This window comes from Schistocerca americana, chromosome 7 (genome assembly GCF_021461395.2).
Source record: "Schistocerca americana isolate TAMUIC-IGC-003095 chromosome 7, iqSchAmer2.1, whole genome shotgun sequence".
Lineage (NCBI taxonomy): Eukaryota > Metazoa > Arthropoda > Insecta > Orthoptera > Acrididae > Schistocerca > Schistocerca americana.
The window spans coordinates 511,959,880-511,980,328 of NC_060125.1; the positions used below are offsets into that span (position 1 = coordinate 511,959,880).

A 20,449-nucleotide genomic window follows, 5' to 3' on the forward strand; every position below is an offset into this window, starting at 1 on the left:
CATAATTTTCCTTCCTTGTGGTCTTCGACATTATTTGTAAATGTTAGGCGTCGATTGTCTGAACCTATCCCGGGAGTCAGGTATTCCGACTACTTGATAGAGCTCCACCGTCGGGAAACCTCGTGTCAAGAGCAAATTGAATCTGAAAGGACAGTGTCGCAGCTTGAACGGCTAAAAACGAATGAAAATTAATTCACCATACGGAGATACGTCCGTTCTACTACTCATAAAGGCGATTTACCTGTCAAGTTCTGTATTTGTATGTAATCGAAATTTGAAACTTTACCAATTTAAAGTGACACAGGCACCGGCCGCAGAAGAAATAGCACCGCGTAACAGACAGTTATGGCCAGCAGAATCGCTAGAGCACAAATGAGAATTTTTGAGAAGGTGATGCATTTTAGAATAGAATCTCATCTGAGCAACAATAATATCGTCAGCAAATCACAGTTCAGAAGAGTTGCTCTACTGAGAATGCCATTTACGTGTTGCTCACCAAATTTTACTAACATTAAATAATAAAATAGCGACGGTTGGTTTTTTCTGAGTCTTATCTAAGGCGTTTCACTGTATGAATCACAGTATTCTCCTAGTCAAATTGAAAGTTTAAGGGATTGATGGTATAGCCAAGCAAAGGATAATGTCATATCTAACCGAATGAATGCAGAAAATAGTACTCAGTAATTGAACCAACGTAGTCTAAGGACATTATTTTGACTAGGGAGAAATCACGTTGCGGATCCCCAAGGCTCGATCTTAGGTCCACTATCGTTCCTCATATATGTAAAAGATATTCCGTTTAATATACAGCAACCAGAATTAGTTCTTTCTGCAGATGACACTAATACTGCAATCAATTCAAGCATACATACAGCAACAGAAGAAATGGTAAACAGTGTTCTTAAATGTATGATTCACTGGTCTTCTGCGAATGCAAATGATATCACTGTGGGTTTTAAAAAGGCACAACATATTTATTTCTGCACATCTAGGGGGGGGGTGGGGGGTGCTACACCACTGTACCAATGGTAAGTGTAGCACATGGAGAGGAAATAATAAATAAGAGGGAAACTTCAAAATTCTTCGGTGTCCATATTTATGAGAATTTAAATTTGGGAAAAACACATTTTGGAGATTCTCAAACAACTTTGTTCAGCCACATCTTCACTTGCACTTGCACTGCAAATCTTGAGGAGAGACAAATCAGTAAGATTACCTATTTTAATTCAGTGATGCCACATGGAATAATATTCTGGGGTAACTCATTTTTAAGAAAGAAAGTCTTCATTGGTCAAAAACGTGCTGTAAGAATAATGTATGGTGCACACCCGCAATCATCTTGTAGGCATCTGTTTAAGGACTTAGGCATTGTGACTACAGCTTCGCAATATATTTAGTCCCTCATGAAGTTTGTTTTAAATAATCCACTGCAGTTCACAAGGTACAAAGATGTACATAATTATAATACCATATGGAAAAATTACGTTCATTATACCACATTAAGTTTTTCTTTAGCACAAAAAGCGGTGCACATGCTGCAACTAAATTTTTTGATAACTTACCCTGTCTGACAGACAGGAAAGTAAAATTTGAAAGCAAAGTGAAAAAAGTTTCTAATTGACAACTCCTTCTGTTCTGTAGAAGAAGTATTATTGTAATGTATAAAAGTTGGTGAGTAGGTATTACTAACTCACACCTGTATTTAATTATATATATATATATATATATATATATATATATATATATATATATATATAAAATTCAGCATATAGCCATATGTACAAAACAGCGATGTGAGTGTAACATGACTCGTTCCCACAACATTACGATTTATATAGAAGTGTAAATGTGCCGTTTCAATGATGTGATTAAAACACATTGGAGTGGACCAACTCGTGGGAAGACTTTGGATCGTGGGGTCACTGTGTGGCTTTTGATACTGGTCTACCGCAGTGCGGATAAACTGAAAACGATGTATTCTATTCTCACATGTCGCCCTAGGTGCGTACTGTTCCTTTCACCTATGTTTAATCAGTTCACTGAAACTGCACATTTGCACTACTATTTTCGGAAATATGTCGCTGTAAGTAGTGCATGCGTTAACATGTATTGTTTCATGCAATAGTCAAACTTTGTACCAAATAATACCTCAGTTAATTACCTTCATGTTCCACGGATCATTTGGACTATAAATCGTAATGCTGTGGAACAAGTCATTTTACATTCACATCGCAAATTAATTTGTACATACGGAAGAACGCACGACAGCACATCAGCTTCTATTTTGGGAAATACGGTCTTGTAAGTATGCATGTGTTAACACACACTGGCTCAAGCAAACGTTTAGCTTTTTGTCAAATAACACCTCATTTATGACCCCCGTGACTCTGCTGGTCATAAATGCCTGTCACGCGCTATTGTTTCTCCAGCAGCTCGTGCGTATTTCGATCCGTTAACTTTCAAACATCACCTGAACACAAATGCATAGCTTTGAACATAAATGACATTTATGACTGGTAGAAAAGACACATCTCCGCATTTTAAAATAATTATTATTCGGTTTCAGCCACTATCTTCGGTGTGCTTTCCTTGTAAGATCTCGGTTTTTCACCCGCTGTTGGCGTTACCTCATACTACTCAAAAACTTCCCACAGAAACCTGTGAGATTGTTGGAATAGGTACGGAGACAGGGTTTTAACGTCCCGCCAATAATGAGGTCATTAGAGTCGGACCATAAGGTCGGATTCGGGGAGAAAATTGGCCTTATGCGATTTAGGGAAACTACGGAAAATCTAAACCTGGTTGACCGGACGTGGATCTAAATAGCTGCACTCCCAAATGCGAGTCCAGTCTGCTAAACACTGTGCCACATCGTTCGGTGGCAACTATTGTATTCCGCATCGGCTAGCGTTGTAGCCAACCAGCTGTTTTGACTCTCGGTTCGTCAATAAGCTAGCGCTAAGTTACTGGTGCTTCTAAATCACCAAGTTTGAGTGAGGATACCCAGAAGAGCAAAAAGTGTTTTCGTCCATAAACGAATAGGCTGTGCTATTTGTTCCTTTAAAAATTTGATGGGTGTCGGATGTAATTTTAAGTTCTATTCCCGTGCTTGCAGAAAATAATAATTAAAGAGGGCCAGCTTCCTTGCAAGAGCACATTTTTCTTTTTGTTTTGTTTAATCCCCAAACATATGTCACCACACTTGTGGCCTCTTCATTATATTTTTCTTTTATTATTTCTTTTTTTTCATATTATTTGTGCCCTGTGGCTGCCAACGTAAATCAGCCACAAGTCTAATGCTGTATCAATTTAGACTTGATGATTTCTGTTGGTAGCCACAGGGTACACATATTTATTTCGTGTATGGCATATTACATCACATGCATTAATTACACATAAGCAGTCTACAATACAGACATTAAGAACGCATAAAAAACATGCAGGTCATATAGAAATAAAAAAAAATATGTATACAAATACATACAACCACAAAATACGAGGGTTGGAACTTTAATAGCGGAAACTATTTATTTACAGCTCGTACAAAATACACTCCTGGAAATTGAAATAAGAACACCGTGAATTCATTGTCCCAGGAAGGGGAAACTTTATTGACACATTCCTGGGGTCAGATACATCACATGATCACACTGACAGAACCACAGGCACATAGACACAGGCAACAGAGCATGCACAATGTCGGCACTAGTACAGTGTATATCCACCTTTCGCAGCAATGCAGGCTGCTATTTTCCCATGGAGACGATCGTAGAGATGCTGGATGTAGTCCTGTGGAACGGCTTGCCATGCCATTTCCACCTGGCGCCTCAGTTGGACCAGCGTTCGTGCTGGACGTGCAGACCGCGTGAGACGACGCTTCATCCAGTCCCAAACATGCTCAATGGGGGACAGATCCGGAGATCTTGCTGGCCAGGGTAGTTGACTTACACCTTCTAGAGCACGTTGGGTGGCACGGGATACATGCGGACGTGCATTATCCTGTTGGAACAGCAAGTTCCCTTGCCGGTCTAGGAATGGTAGAACGATGGGTTCGATGACGGTTTGGATGTACCGTGCACTATTCAGTGTCCCCTCGACGATCACCAGTGGTGTACGGCCAGTGTAGGAGATCGCTCCCCACACCATGATGCCGGGTGGTGGCCCTGTGTGCCTCGGTCGTATGCAACCCTGATTGTGGCGCTCACCTGCACGGCGCCAAACACGCATACGACCATCATTGGCACCAAGGCAGAAGCGACTCTCATCGCTGAAGACGACACGTCTCCATTCGTCCCTCCATTCACGCCTGTCGCGACACCACTGGAGGCGGGCTGCACGATGTTGGGGCGTGAGCGGAAGACGGCCTAACGGTGTGCGGGACCGTAGCCCAGCTTCATGGAGATGGTTGCGAATGGTCCTCGCCGATACCCCAGGAGCAACAGTGTCCTAATTTGCTGCGAAGTGGCGGTGCGGTCCCCTACGGCACTGCGTAGGATCCTACGGCCTTGGCGTGCATCCGTGCGTCGCTGCGGTCCGGTCCCAGGTCGATGGGCACGTGCACCTTCCGCCGACCACTGGCGACAACATCGATGTGCTGTGGAGACCTCACGCCCCACGTGTTGAGCAATTCGGCGGTACGTCCACCCGGCCTCCCGCATGCCCACTATACGCCCTCGCTCAAAGTCCGTCAACTGCACATACGGTTCACGTCCACGCTGTCGCGGCATGCTACCAGTGTTAAAGACTGCGATGGAGCTCCGTATGCCACGGCAAACTGGCTGACACTGACGGCGGCGGTGCACAAATGCTGCGCAGCTAGCGCCATTCGACGGCCAACACCGCGGTTCCTGGTGTGTCCGCTGTGCCGTGCGTGTGATCATTGCTTGTACAGCCCTCTCGCAGTGTCCGGAGCAAGTATGGTGGGCCTGACACACCGGTGTCAATGTGTTCTTTTTTCCATTTCCAGGAGTGTAGATACGTGTTTCAAAGTTTTACTGGCCTTCAGAATAGTCACCAGCATTGTGTATAACCCGTTGCCAGCGATGTGGAAGTCGTAGGATACTCTTAGCAGTGCCATTTGTGTTGAGCGGCGCGGTCTGTTGCCCGACGAATTTGTAGCAGTTCTGAAGCGAATGCCGTCAAGTGTTTCCTTCAGTTTCTAAATCGAGTTGAACTTACGAGGGCTTAAGTCAGGGGAGTGCAGTAGGTGATGTAGCACTTAGCAGCCCAATCAGTCAAACAAATCAGTAACAACTTGCACTGTACGTGCTTGAGCATTGTCCTGCAAAATGATGGTCAGGTTCTGCAGAAAGTGTCATCACTTATGTCTCTATGCTGTTCATTTTTGGAACACAACCTACGACCAGCTTAGAGGCATAAGTGATGACACTTTCTGCAGGACCTGACCATGATTTTGCAGGACAATGCTCAAGCGCGTACAGTGCAAGCTGTTACAGATTTGTTTGACTGATGGGGCTGAAGTGCAATACCAGCTACTGCACTCCCCTGACTAAAGCCCTCGTATGTTCAACTCGATTTCTAAGCTGAAGGAAACACTTCACAGCATTCGCTTCAGAACTGCTAAAAATTCGTCGGGCAATAGACCGCGCCGCTCGAGCTGTCAACACAACTGGCACTGCTAAGAGTATCCTACGAGTTCCACATCGCTGACAACGGGTTATACACAATGCTGATGACTACTTTGAAGGTCAGTAAAACTTTGAAACACGTATCTATTTTGTACGAGTTGTAAATAAATAGTTGCCACTATTAAAGTTCCAACCCTCGTGAATAGGAATACAACCACAGCCGAATGTCCATGTTGCTGATTTATTCTACGCCTTTTCAGTAGCGTGCAAGAATTTGGAGCGGTCGCTAGCGAAGGCTGTCAGTGGGCAATCTTCCACTACATGTTTTCCGGTTTGTCTGGGAGGGCCACACTCGCATCTGGGGGAAGCTATTTTTCCCCATGAACACAGCGAGTGTGCACATCTGCCACAGCTTGTGCCTATTCTATTTAGATAGCCCAGATTTTGCAAGGCTTGTCGAATCCATACGGTATTGTGGTGAGGCAACGCGTATGATGCAAGGCAGGACGTGCCTCTTTGGTCCACTCCTCTTACCAGTGATCACTTAGGCTGAATGCACTTTCATCCAAAACTGTTGCGCACTTTAGAGGTTGATGTCTAGAGCGCAGTTTGGTTCCCTCACTGTCGAGGATGTGTTGATGAATTTGCGGAAGAGGGTTATTATCGATCTTTTTCAGTTCTGTAATGAGTGATTTCTGTCGTAGCAATTAGGGAGCAGCTACATTGCTTACTGCGGTTATCCAATAAGTTGGGGTCGCCATTATTCGGCCCGTTATAGTGGCGCATAGTTATTTTAGCTGGATATCAATGCGACTAGTGTGAGTACTGTTGATTCAACACAACAGTCGTGGAAAATGTTTCGGGATTAACTAAACAAAACAAAAATTGTGACTTTGCAAGAAGGTGGACACTTTTTAATTCATTATTCAGATGAAATTCTTTAATGGTTTAACGATTTCAGTTCCTAAAAATTAAATAGTACTTGTATTTCCGTTTCTTCATTGCGACGAATACTGGCAAAACTTCAGCATACTAAGTGTTGTCGATATTTTAATTTTATATGCGTTTCGCGCCTATTCAAAAAGTCTGCCTTACACAAGAGTTTAAACGCTTAGAATGTCTCAGTGATATAGCATATGTACGCGCATAATAGTTCCAGCTGATTACAAATTAAAAGATTATACTTTCACATCGCCTGGTGTAAACGAAAAGATCGTCTAGCATTACTGGCCGAGAGATCTCGAGTAAATTATTTCGGCCGTTTAGTGCAAGTGTTTTTACGTGACACTACTTCGGCGGCTTGCGCGTCAATGATGAAATGAAATTATGAGTACGACATAGGCACTCAGTCCCAGAGCAGAGGAAAGCGCCGACACGGCGAGGAACCGAACCCACGGACTAGAGGCAGCAACGCTAACCACTAGACCACGAGCTGCGCACTGGCAGGTGACTATTGCGGCCTAAACTTAGCGCATAACCTGCGCCTGCGGTAACTGCCAAACGCCTTCAGCCTATCACGGCGCCTTCTCTTGCGTTTTCTGTCGTTTACTAGGCAGTCCGCAACATGTGCGCGTTCAAGTGGCTATATCTCCAATCACAGAGCGAATCTGTACATTAACACATTTGTCCTGCGATATGTCTTAAATGTTGCTAGCGTGTACAGGGCTATTACAAACGATTGAAGCGATTTCATAAATTCACTGTAGCTCCATTCATTGACATATAGTCACGACACACTACAGATACGTAGAAAAACTCATAAAATTTTGTTCGGCTGAAGCCGCAATTCAGGTTTCTGCCGCCAGAGCGCTCGAGAGCGCAGTGAGACAAAATGGCGACAGGAGCCGAGAAAGCATATGTCGTGCTTGAAATGCACTCACATCAGTCAGTCATAACAGTGCAACGACACTTCAGGACGAAGTTCAACAAAGATCCACCAACTGCTAACTCCATTCGGCGATGGTATGCGCAGTTTAAAGCTTCTGGATGCCTCTGTAAGGGGAAATCAACGGGTCGGCCTGCAGTTAGCGAAGAAACGGTTGAACGCATGTGGGCAAGTTTCACGCGTAGCCCGTGGAAGTCGGCGAATAAAGCAAGCAGGGAGCTAAAGGTAGCACAGCCGACAGTTTGGAAAATGTTACGGAAAAGGCTAAAGCAGAAGCCTTACCGTTTACAATTGCTACAAGCCCTTACACCCGATGACAAAGTCAAACGCTTCGAATTTTCGGCGCGGTTGCAACAGCTCATGGAAGAGGATGCATTCAGTGCGAAACTTGTTTTCAGTGATGAAGCAACATTTTTTCTTAATGATGAAGTGAACAGACACAATGTGCGAATTTGGGCGGTAGAGAATCCTCACGCATTCGTGCAGCAAATTCGCAATTCACCAAAAGTTAACGTATTTTGTGCAATCTCACGGTTTAAAGTTTACGGCCCCTTTTTCTTCTGCGAAAAAAAAGTTACAGGACACGTGTATCTGGACATGCTGTAAAATTGGCTCATGCCACAACTGGAGACCGACAGCGCTGACTTCATCTTTCAACAGGATGGTGCTCCACCGCACTTCCATCATGATGTTCGGCATTTCTTAAACAGGAGATTGGAAAACCGATGGATCGGTCGTGGTGGAGATCATGATCAGCAATTCATGTCATGGCCTCCATGCTCTGCCGACTTAACCCCATGCGATTTCTTTCTGTGGGATTATGTGAAAGATTCAGTGTTTAAACCTCCTCTACCAAGAAACGTGCCAGAACTGCGAGCTCGCATCAACGATGCTTTCGAACTCATTGATGGGGACATGCTGCGCCGAGTGTGGGAGGAACTTGATTACCGGCTTGATGTCTGCCAAAACACTAAATGGGCACATATCGAACATTTGTGAATGCCTAAAAAAACTTTTTGAGTTTTTGTATGTGTGTGCAAAGCATTGTGAAAATATCTCAAATAATAAAGTTATTGTAGAGCTATGAAATCGCTTCAATCATTTGTAATAACCCTGTATGTTAAGCCAATGCCTTACCTCATATGGAAACGTCCTATTCGAGTGTTAATTGTGTGTCGCTCAAGAACGTAAATCCCTGATATCAAATGCCAAATACGTTCCATCAACGTAAATAGGTTAAGTAACTTACTAGCAGATCAAAAATATGTGCCGGACCTGGACTTTATCCTGAAATATTGCCTTTCGTGAACAATCCTCTCACCGACAGAGCTATCCAGGTACGAATTAATCCGTCTCACGCCTGTAATTCTGTCAGTACTTCCCTCCCACTTCTTACTTTCCTTTCTTTTAGAAGTGTCAGTCCCGCAAGGTACGCAGAAACACTTCTGTGAAGTTTAGAGTAGGGGAGAGATATTGTCAGAAATGAAGCTGCGAAGGTGGGTAGTGAGTCATGCCTGCACAGCCCAGAAGATAAGAGCATTTCCCGTGAAAGGTAAGGTTCTGGCTTCGAGTCTCGGTCTGGTGGACAGAATTAAATTGACCGGAAGTTTCAGAAAAGCGCACACCTCGCTTCGGGCTTTAACTTAATGTGAAAAATTCGTTCTGGAAACAGATGAAAACATTAGGAAGTATTTCATTAACAGGTCTATACCCAATACGATCCAAAGTATCCGGACACCTGTTAGTGGACTTAATATGGGGTGTTTCCAACTTTCACCAATATGAAGGCTTGAACTCTGCTCCGCTTCAATGAGATGTCTAAATGTCTGTGGATGTATGGTAGCTCCTTCTCCGCCACGAGACGAGACAAGAGAAGGTAGCGATGTTCGACGACGGGGTTTGGAGCGAAGTCGACATTGTACCTCGTCCAAAAAAGGTTCCGGGTTCAGGTCGGGATTCTGGGCAGGCCACTCCATATCAGGAATATCACTGTCCGCAACCCATTGCCTCACATCAGCTGCTTTATGACACGGTGCATTCTTTTGCTGATATGACCAGTCGTCATCTCCAAACTGTTCCTCCACTGTAGGCAGTATACAATGCTGTAAAATGTGTTCGTATCCATCTGCATTTAACGTTTTCTTAAGCGCAATAAGGGGACCACGTCCTAACTGCGAAACACATCCCCATACCGTAACACAATCTCCTACATATTCACTGTTAATACTACACATAATTGCAGGCAATGTTCTTTAGGCATTCGCCAAACACAAACCCAGCCATCGGAATCCCACAGATTGTAGCGTGATCCATCCCACCAAATCTCTTATTTCCAGACATCTCCTGCCCAGAGACTTTGCTTGTTACAACGCCTCCAGCGTCGCATAGCACTGACTGGAGAAATATGCGGCTTATGACGAGCTGTTCTACCCCGTTCTTTTTACCTCACTACGCCCAGACAATGTGTTAGCTGGGTTGCTGGTAGCACTTTGGAACTCGCCAGTAATTCCTCCTGCTCATTTCATACTATTTTTTACAACCATCCTCCGCAATGCTCGACGGTCCCCGTCCATCAGGGAAACATCCATATATATTCTATGTGCCTATATATATTTTATCTGTTTATTTTCATTGTATTACGATGACAGATCCAGTATTATTATCAGACGAGCCCTGTATGAGTAAATACACTGCCATACAAAAAAGGGAGCACCAGAATACATGTTCGGAGGTCAGTTTAACGAACATACTATCGGCCGGTATATAAATGATTAAAATTGCAATTCTCTATAACAGGTTGTACGACCACCAGAGTGCATTTAGTGTCTTTCACGTTTAGCGTTGTTACCAGGCTTGATAGAATATATAGGGGAGTGAAAAGCGTCAGGTGTTGCGTGATCACTGTGAAGAACACGGAGATGCCGCGCACTCGTATGTTGCAGCGTTATCAGCACCTCACAGAGGCCCCCATTGTGTGTCTCCATTTGGCCGGCTGGTCGAATCGCACCTTTCCAAATCTGTGGAGCATTCGAATGTGACAGTAGCCAGATGTTGTATAGGGACGTGAAGACAGGTATATTCGTCGTTAAGGTTCCGGTCAGCCACGACTGACCACCTCAAGGAAGGATCGCTGTACTGTGCACCACGCACATCGTAACGCCTTCACATCTGCGTATGTTATCCGAGAACACGTAATGGGCTCTCTACAACATTCTGTGTCATCCCGCACCATTGGTCGGAGATTAGCAGTGGGCAGACTCGGAAATTACCATCACAAGCGTAGACTGCCGTCAACAGCACAACATGAACAGCCGCAGCTCGACTAGTGCCGTGACAGGAAGCATGGACTGCTGATAAATGTCGTCATATTGTGTTCAGCTATAAATAGTGGTCCAGGACTACTCCGGATGACCATCGACGGTGAATATGGCGGCGACCTTGGGAGAGGTCGTATTCTTTTAATATTTCGGAGAGGTACAGCGTGTTAGTACTGGTGTCATGGTGAGGGGAGCCATCAGATATGACTTCAGGTCACGTTTGGTAGTGATCGAGGGAACTCTGACAGCAAAACGGTACTCACGGATATTCTTCGACCTTATGTGTTGTATATCATAATGGTGTCAACAGAATAATGCTCGTCCACATATAGCTCGTGTCTCTATGAACTGTGTGCATCATGTTGAGGTACTATCGTGGCCAGCAAGATCCTCAGATCTGTTCCCGATGTAACATGTGTGGAATTACCTCGGACGTGAACTCTTGTCCTAGTGGAAGTACTCGGGATACCAAGGACCACTTACAACAGTTGTGGGCCATCTGCCTTAAGTGAGGATGCAACGGCTTTCTGATCCTTCCCGACCAAATCAGCGCTTGCATACAAGCCAGAGGTGGCGCAAAGTCATACTGATAAGTGGGCTCATACGGCCAAGTTCTTTGTAAACTTGACTCGATTTTGTATCACAGAAATAACATCACATGCCCTCTCAACCCGTGAAGTTTTCATTTCGTTTCCTCCTGTCCTTCCGGATGCTTCATGTTCTTTTCTTTTGTGAGACAGCATAAACAAATGAATGAAATGTCCACAGTTCTATTTTGAGTGTAACTGGAGAGAGTGGTTTGTTACGGAATACTGACGTTTTATTTACAGAACCAGATCTCATCGCAGTACGCGTCGAAGGGCCTGGGCGCGCTGCAGGGCCCGCAGTCGCTCATGTTCCCGCCCTACCTGGAGCACCTGCGCGTTTCGCTGGCCGGCGCCGCCTCCGGACTGCAGCCCAAGCCGCCTGTCGCCGCCGCATCGGTCAGTACTTCCACGTCCGCCTCTGCCTGCATCTCTCTCTAAACTCCACGTTAAGCCACTGCCTTCTGGGATTGCCGGCCACAGATAGTCCTCCTTCGTTTTTTGCCTAACTACAACATGACAGCCACGCTGTGTCACATGCTGGCAAAAGAAAATACTTTCCGATTGCCACGGAAGACTATTACATCGCATGTTCCAGTTTTTTGATAAGAACAAAATTAATTGTTTTAAAACTAGTGCAAAAATCTGTGTCACATCTGCTGTGTCATTTCAAAACTCGGTAAAAGTGCACTTGTGGTGTCCGCGGCTCTTACGTTGCAAGCTGCTGTTGGTGATGGTTTGCATGATGAATAAAAGCAAGTGAACACTGCGAATCGTGAGTCGTATGTGGGAAGTCCATAACGTTGGTAGTTCGTAATTTTCTATACTTCCTAAATGAAGTTAGCTAATATTCTCTGCCATGTATTTAACTGTGTTTGCAGAGTATCTATGTAGATGTAGAAATTAAGCACATCCTCTGAAATTGCGGCAAATTCCAAAGTAAGACACACAAGTAGGTGACTGCAACGTCGAACGTAGGCCTTGGGCTAACGTACGTATCAGTCTGTTACCGTTAATTCCTTATCGGTGTTCACATTCATTGGCTGTGCCAACTCACAACCAATTTACCACATTCCAATCTAACCTAGATCTGGGGTTCGCTACAGATCAATCTGTTACTACAATCGTGCTTGATGTTTACATTAAAGACCAATAACAGCTACTCTCGCACTGTACAAATAGAAAACAAAAATAATCACTTCGTATTTTCCGGGAATTGAAATCATTAGAGTAACCGATTCTCATTGGCTGCCATATACTATCACCCGACTGGCTACGACTGTCAATAAAAAAATTACGACAGCACCGCACAACGTACGAACCACGGATTAAGACAAAGATTTTCTTTCCACTTGGCGCCCTACTCCCATCACTATGCAAAAGTTTGTAATTCATTATCCTATATTACATTTGGAATTAATATTTCAAGGGGAATAAAAAAAAAAAAAAACAGATGGAACCGAACCGCTACAAACATTTGCACCTAACTAAATGTGCAACTTGGGAAACTTGGTAGAGAAATGTAATCACAAAAACGTTGTATTTATGAAGATATAAATGTACCACGACGCTTGAAGAAGGGTAAAAGCCCGAAATCTGTCTTGGTAGAAATAAAGATTTAACTTATAAAGAAGGTTGTATGCTATATTTCTTCAAATATTTTGACACATAGTTGGAGAACTCAACCAGCATTTCTTCTTCTTCTTCTTCTTATTCTGTAGAGATCAGTCCGAAGACTGCATGGCAGCCGATCTCCACTCTTCACATTTTTTCGATTTCCTCTTCATTTCTCCATCGGTCTTACATTCCTCATCTTTCATAATTTGGTCTGTGTATCATAGTCGTGGTCTTCCATCAAGTCTCTTTCTATTAACATATATATCTCTCATTGTGTTCAGAGTCCCTCATGTCTCATTAGATGGCCAATAAGTCGACTCTTCTCTTGACAACTGACTTCCAAAGGCTTCCATTCTCAGCCACTTTTTTAAGGGCCTCTTCGTTTGTAACCACTTTAGTTCACTTTATGTTCACTACGCATCTACAACACCACAGTCCTCAAGAATTTAATTTCTTCTTTCTTTCAGTCTCCATTGTCTAGATTTTGCAGCTATAACTTGCCACACATCAAACATAGCCTTTAGAATTCTTTTCCTGATTTCAAGGCTGCCAAATTTTTAATATAAGTTCTTCTTCTTCCTGTTGAAGGCAATGTGTGCTTGAGATATTCTATTTCCGTCCATCCCTACTGTTCTTAACTCCTAAAGTACATGAATCCGCTTCCTCAAGTAGCTCACCACCTACGTAAATTTGGACCTTGGCTTTCTCTTATTTATCACGTTCCATTACCACCATTAACAAGGATATATTAATGGACGGCGTGAGGTTATTCGCTCTCGTCTATGCGCATGACCTCTTACAGACAGCTCTTTAAACACTTGGACATACTGATAACGACCTCACAGTACATTTACTCCCTTATGAAATATTCCGTCAACAATCAGTCACCGTTTGCAAACAACATTAACATTTATAAATATAACGTAAGATGGAGACGTGATTAAATTATCAATCACTCAGTCTTAGTGTTGCACAGAGTGGAGTGAGATATTTGGCCATAAAAATCATTAAGAATTTAATGGGTGATTCCATGTCAGATAAATACAAAAAAATAATAGGCCTTATAATAATAATATTAATAATAATAATAATAATAATAATAATAATAATAATAATGCTTTACAAACTGACTATTTCGAATTTTTGTCAAATTTAGCGAATTCATTACACATGTTGAGAGAAAGAAAACTGCCAAATTTCAGAATTGTGGCCAAAGTACGACAAAAGTATGGCCGCAAAAAGTTCTGAATAAGAGCGGAAAATTCGACAAACACTGCAGACAAAAACGGCTGTAAGTTCTGTTCTAATAGAGGTAGAACTGTAAGACTCGTAATTATGGAAATGGCTGGGAATAAGCTTTCAAATGACTTGCAACGTGGCCATGTTCAATCAATGTACGCAATTACGGTCAGTGACCTTGACCGTTGGCCTGAAGATTTCAGGACAAGTCGCCTTCAATTTTCTGAAAAAGAAATATATTTGCTTTTTCAGGTTACATGTTACAACACAGTAAAAAAAATCTAGTTTGTTTTGAATTGGCCATGCTGCATATCATTTGAAAGCTTGTTCCCAACCTTTCCCAAAATTACCTGCTTTACATTTCTATCTCAGTTAAAACGGAAGTTACAGCCTCTGTTGCCTGCAGTGTTCGTCAAATCTTCTGCACATTAGTTCGGGCGGCCATTACTTTGGTTGTACTTCAGCTGCAATGCTATTATTTGGCATTTTTTTCTCTGCTCATATGCAATGAACACATCAAATTTGACGAAAATCTAAGCTGGCCGGTTGGCATCTGTGTTGATTTGACATGGAATGACTCTAACGGATGATAAAATTAGCACACAAACTGAAATCACGTCTGCTTGACAACTACTCCTACTGCATATAAACTGAAATCGTATGATTGACAATTATTTCTACTGCACAGAATGTGTGTGTGTGTGTGTGTGTGTGTGTGTGTGTGTGTGTGTGTGTCTTACGTGTCTTATATGTATGTATCTTAAACACACATACAATATACAGGGTGTTTATAAATGAAAATCGGGATTTTAACGCTTTATAATATTTATTACATTAAACTTACAGTTATAAATGATATTTCAAATGAAAGAGCAACTCAGTCTGCAGTTACTGTGCAACGTGCGTTCCGGCTGAAGTTCGGTTGCGATCTTCCAAGTGATAATAACATCTGTAGATGGAATCATCAATTTGAAGATACCGGCTGCCTTTGTAAAGGGAAGAGTACACGACGACCAAGAGTTAGTGAAGAGACTGTTGAGCGAGTGAGAGAGTCGTTCACTCGTAGTCCAAAGAAATCAGTCCAGAAGGCTAGTCGTGAATTACAAGTTCCCGTGTCGACTGTTTGGAAAGTTTTAAGAAAACCCGTACAAATACGTCCTTACCGTCTACAGTTATTACAGGCTCTAAAGCCGGCAGACCATGGATTACGTGTCAACTTCGCAAACGAAATGTTGTTTCATGACGATGAAGATTTTCTGGATCATGTTGTCTTCAGTGATGAATCGACCTTTCACTTTAGTGGATATGTTAACACTCACAATGTGCGCATCTGGGGCTCAGAAAATCCTCACGAGGTGGTACAAAAGCAACGAGATCCCCTAAGGTGACTGTTTTTTGTGCCGTATCCCGTCGTAAAGCTTAAGGGCCTTTCTTTTTTAATGAACTTACTGTAACTGGCACTTCTTACCTTGATACACTAGAGCAATGGCTCTCCCCTCAGTTGGAAGAAGATGAGCCCGAGAACTTCATTTTCCAGCAAGATGGTGCGCAACCTCACTGGCAGAGCGAAGTACGCGATTGGTTGAACTTCACTGTACCCAAGTTCTGGTTAGGCCGCAAGGGGCCCAATGACAGGGCTTGCTTTGCATGGCCTCCACGTTCACCCGACCTAACGCCATGCGATTTTTTCCTTTGGGGTCTCATCAAGGATCGAGTGTACATGCCTTCGCTACCAGCAGACCTCCCTGAATTAAGAAACCGGATTGAAGCAGCGGTTGCTATAATCACTGAAGACACACTTATCAACGTTTGGGAAGAACGCGGCTATAGACTTGATGTGTGCCGTGTGACAAATGGTGCACACATTGAACATTTATAAGGTTCTTGGTAAAAGTGTTTGAGTTGCTATTTTGGTTGACATATCATTTATAGCTATAAGTTTAATATAATGAATATTATAAAGCGTTAAAACCCCATTTTCATTTATAAACACCCTGTATATATTGTGTGTGTTTCAAGACAGACAGAAAGAGTGAGAGATTAAACATGGTTAAGTACAACAAGACCTTAAGAAATCATGTAAATGGTCTGCATATGGCCATTCTTTCTGCCGAAATGATGTAGGACCCAATGTAATTGTAAAACTGCCTCATTTCCTATCGCAGCGAAGGACTACAATAATTATAATGCACGGAACATGCAGATAACTAGCAGTGATGCATATAGCATGACTAAACCGCGCTTCTTTTTGCGTAACAGATGATGGGCGCCCACCACGTGCCGAGCTGGATGCACACGCCAGCGCCTGAGAAGTCTCCACCCCCACCGCCTCCGCCCCACCTGGCGCCGCCGCCGGCCCCACCGTCGCCGCCCCCGCCGCCGGCCCCCGCAGACCCGGACGCACCTCTCAACCTTAGCAAGCCCAAGGGCGGCGGCGGTGGAGGCGGAGGCGGCGGTGGCCTCTCGATGGGTGCCGGGGCGGGCGCCTCGGACCAACAGCCAGTGGCCGCCACCACCCCCAAGCTGCTGCCGCCATCGCTGATCGTGCCACGCGCCTTCCTGCCGTACGCAGGCCTCCCGCCCCCGCTCGGGCCACTGCCCCCAGCCTCCGGTGAGTAACGATACCACTCCTACCTCCTACTGGCAAATGGGTCAAATGGTTCAAATGGCTCTGAGCACTATGGGACTTAACATCTATGGTCATCAGTCCCCTAGAACTTAGAACTACTTAAACCTAACTAACCTAAGGACAGCACACAACACCCAGTCATCACGAGGCAGAGAAAATCCCTGACCCCGCTGGGAATCGAACCCGGGAACCCGAGCGTGGGAAGCGAGAACGCTACCGCACGACCATGAGCTGCGGACAAATGGGTCAAGAGAGCAGTATTTTGAAAAGGGGTAGCTATTGAAATGGCCATCTGAAGCTGTGATGAAAGTGCTTGGGAGTAGAAGAATGACACTATTACAAGAAAATCACTTTGAAACTGCAGAACAATACTGATCTGAAACACAGACACTAATTTCAAATGTGAATAAAAGCTAATACCTTCAAGTACGCTGTCCCATAATCATGTGCTCCTGGGGGCAGTCGAGTGAGAAAGGGCGCAGATGGGCAGGCATGGGCAAACTGCTGACATGCGGGCAGTCTAACAGTCGGACAGCAGGGTACATACTACTCCACTGGCCAAGTGCCTGCAGACAGGGATGGCCAAGCAGCTCACGAGTATGCAGAACGCGTGCAGTCTGCCCATCTGGCATGTGACCTACACTACCCGCTTCTGCATACGAGCACACTGAGGGACGGGCAGGGCCAATAGAGAGACTATAATATAGGCTCTCTAAATGATGCCCTTGCCCCATGGAGTACTGTTGGACCAGCCTATCTTAAATCATAGGACGTCACTCATATTAAAAATGTCTGCCATAAACCAAGTTTAAATTCACTACCCTTGTATACAGCAAAAACTTTACATTTGGAAAAAGAAGATAATGTTAACTATGTAGTCAGTTACCTCTGGCCAGCTGAAAAAGTACAGCATCCATAAAAAACTAAATATCTTTGTCTCTTAAATGTAGTGTTACATTTTATAATATAATTGAATTAAGCATAGTGCATCTGGATTGTCAGCAAAATTATCATCCACGCAGAAATAGCTTGTTATAAAAGGCATCCTATGAATTTTTGTTTCAAGATCTACAGGAAACTAAATGCTTTTGTCGTTCAACAGGTAAGCTGGGTCTTCCTTCAAGTCAAAGCAAGGATGGGATGATCTCACCTGAAAAGCACTCACCCTTCCCACTGCATATGTATGGTCTGGCCACAGGATCTCACCTCACCTCTACAAAGTCAGAGTCTTCTCTCAGTGGCAGCAAGGAAGATGCTGATTTTGTAGCTACGCAACTAAGTAAGTCTTCTTTATTGCTAAAATACTCAAGTTCAATACTGACTCCTATTACAACTTCAGTACTCTGTTATCTCTCAAATAGACACAGTACAATCAGAAACAGTCTGGAAAGCTTTTAAGGGTGTTGCAGGGTATGTTGTACTGAGAAATAACTGTCAAAAAAAAATTGACAATTTGTGTGTTTCTGAGCTAATTAGCAGTGAAATTAGCCAATCAGGCCATTGCACGTGTAAATTCATGCAGTCCGTCAGAGACAGTGTCACCAAATATGTTCTTCAATTGGTTTTCTAAAACCAAACAAGGGGGTGATGCAAAAACTGGACATGGGGTGGTAGGAAGGATCAAACTCAAGAAAATGGCTGAGAAGTCTTGTGCTCTATCTACACTATGACAACAACTGACACTAATTGTATCTGGTGGGCTGCTTGAAGCTGCGTGCCCATGACCTGATTGGCTAAATTCAAACCAAATTAACTCAAAAAACGTGCACTGTATCAATTTTTTTCTAAATAATTATTTTTCAGCACAATCTACCCTGCAGCAACATTACAAGATTTTCTGACTATTTCAGACCACTCTGTATACACATATCAAAAGATTTGATCAAAACCATGAAGAACACTTGTAATGTTTGGTAGGGGAAGCAGTAACTAGCAAAGCCATTAATATAGGTTTATGTTCTAACTAAGCAAGTTACTTTATTCAGCTGTGGAGGTTAACAACAGAAAATGTGAAAACTACAGTAGCCTGTGGGGAGGGAGGGGGAGGAATAAAACAAAATAAAGAACACTAATGAAAATCTGCTGAAATAAACTTGTGTTCTTAAGCATAAAAAAGTATACACAGAAAAAATTTAGCTGATAATTGCAAAGAGACTAATCATAAAATTACTGATGTAAGCAATTTTGAGAGCTAGAATTTGGGGTCAGGTCAGTGTGTACACTAAATACAGAGTACAGATTTCAAGTGTATGAAAAGAAAAGATGGAGCATGTGTTGTGCACAAGCATAGAACAAAAAATTTCAAGAACACTAACAGATGTCAACATAGTGGAAGGAAAAAAAAACAGAGGATGATATCAGCAGTGTGGATTGGGCAGTGTCATTCACTGTTGTTTAAAAGTTTGTAAAATACAGAGGTCTAAATATAGCTCTAAAGTATGGTAACAGAAACGGATTTTGAATTTAGATTGATGCTGACATTATGGGACATGACTTATAGCAGGCTTAACCACATTTATCAGACACTGCAAATACCTTATGGAACAAATTCTCAAATGTAATTCTACAAACTATTATAGGATTCTAAGAAAAAAACAAATGGGCAAAAACAATCATAATTAATAATTTTGACAATAATTTTCTACTAAAATAGACTAAAATATTAAGTAATAGGTTTCTATGTTTCCACAACAAATGTGCAACTAGATTCCACAATCTGTCAGAACTGTAAGCTCACTCTACTTAATAGAACTATGAAACAGTACTAATGTATGACAGAAAAAGGAAAAGATATGTACAGTTCAGAAATTGTGCTGAAGGATATCTTCAATTAAATGACCATTATTTTCAGGCAACTGTCACAAAAATAATTCCACTGGTTGGAAAGGTTATTAACAAATTGTAGCCTTGGATGGTACAGATACAAAAAGAATGTTGTTTTCCCATAATCAGTAAACATTACTCATTTTCATGTATTCCTCTCTCTTCCACTTTCTTCTTGTTAAGACATGACTTCTCAATTAATTATTTATAATTGTATGCACTTTCTGGTGTTTGGTAATAGTAATTTGTAATCAAAATTCAGATTCAAAACTGCTTGTCCTTGCTGACTGAATAACATTGCTCCTTAATAAACTGATTGTTACAATGTCTAATAATGCAATGTCAATGCTGTCTTACTTGCAATGAATTTGCTTAACCTAATTTGTTGTTTTTATTCTTTGCTTTCAGTGTGGGGAGCAGAGGGTGGCTACAGATTAGATGACAGTGGAGAGAAAGGTATGTACAAATAGATGAACTGACTGCTTCACTTTTTCAGCAGACAATATTTTAAATGCTTATATTATTGAAATATATGACTCATTTTTAACACTTGTTTACAGCAAAGATTGTAAGGCAGCAAAAGCGGGACAATGAAGCAAAGCCACACATAAAGCGTCCAATGAATGCATTCATGGTCTGGGCTAAAGATGAACGAAGAAAAATACTGAAAGCCTGTCCTGACATGCATAATTCAAATATTTCCAAAATATTAGGTAAGTTAAATGAATTTCAGGTAAATGAAAACTAAAACAAAAACTTCTATTTCA

At 42.7% G+C, this 20,449-nt stretch overlaps 1 protein-coding gene across 1 annotated transcript in view; it reads left to right on the plus strand.

Annotated features, from left to right (window-relative positions):
- The window catches only part of LOC124621928 (transcription factor SOX-5-like), a 42,100-nt gene that overhangs the window by 17,538 nt on the left and 4,113 nt on the right, over nucleotides 1-20,449 (plus strand). Inside the window, exons 2-6 of the mRNA XM_047147434.1 lie at nucleotides 11,621-11,773; nucleotides 16,490-16,841; nucleotides 17,962-18,138; nucleotides 20,091-20,138; nucleotides 20,243-20,395. Coding sequence (XP_047003390.1) covers nucleotides 11,684-11,773; nucleotides 16,490-16,841; nucleotides 17,962-18,138; nucleotides 20,091-20,138; nucleotides 20,243-20,395 — 820 coding nt within the window. The 5' untranslated portion in view covers nucleotides 11,621-11,683. The remainder of the gene's footprint in view (nucleotides 1-11,620; nucleotides 11,774-16,489; nucleotides 16,842-17,961; nucleotides 18,139-20,090; nucleotides 20,139-20,242; nucleotides 20,396-20,449) is intronic.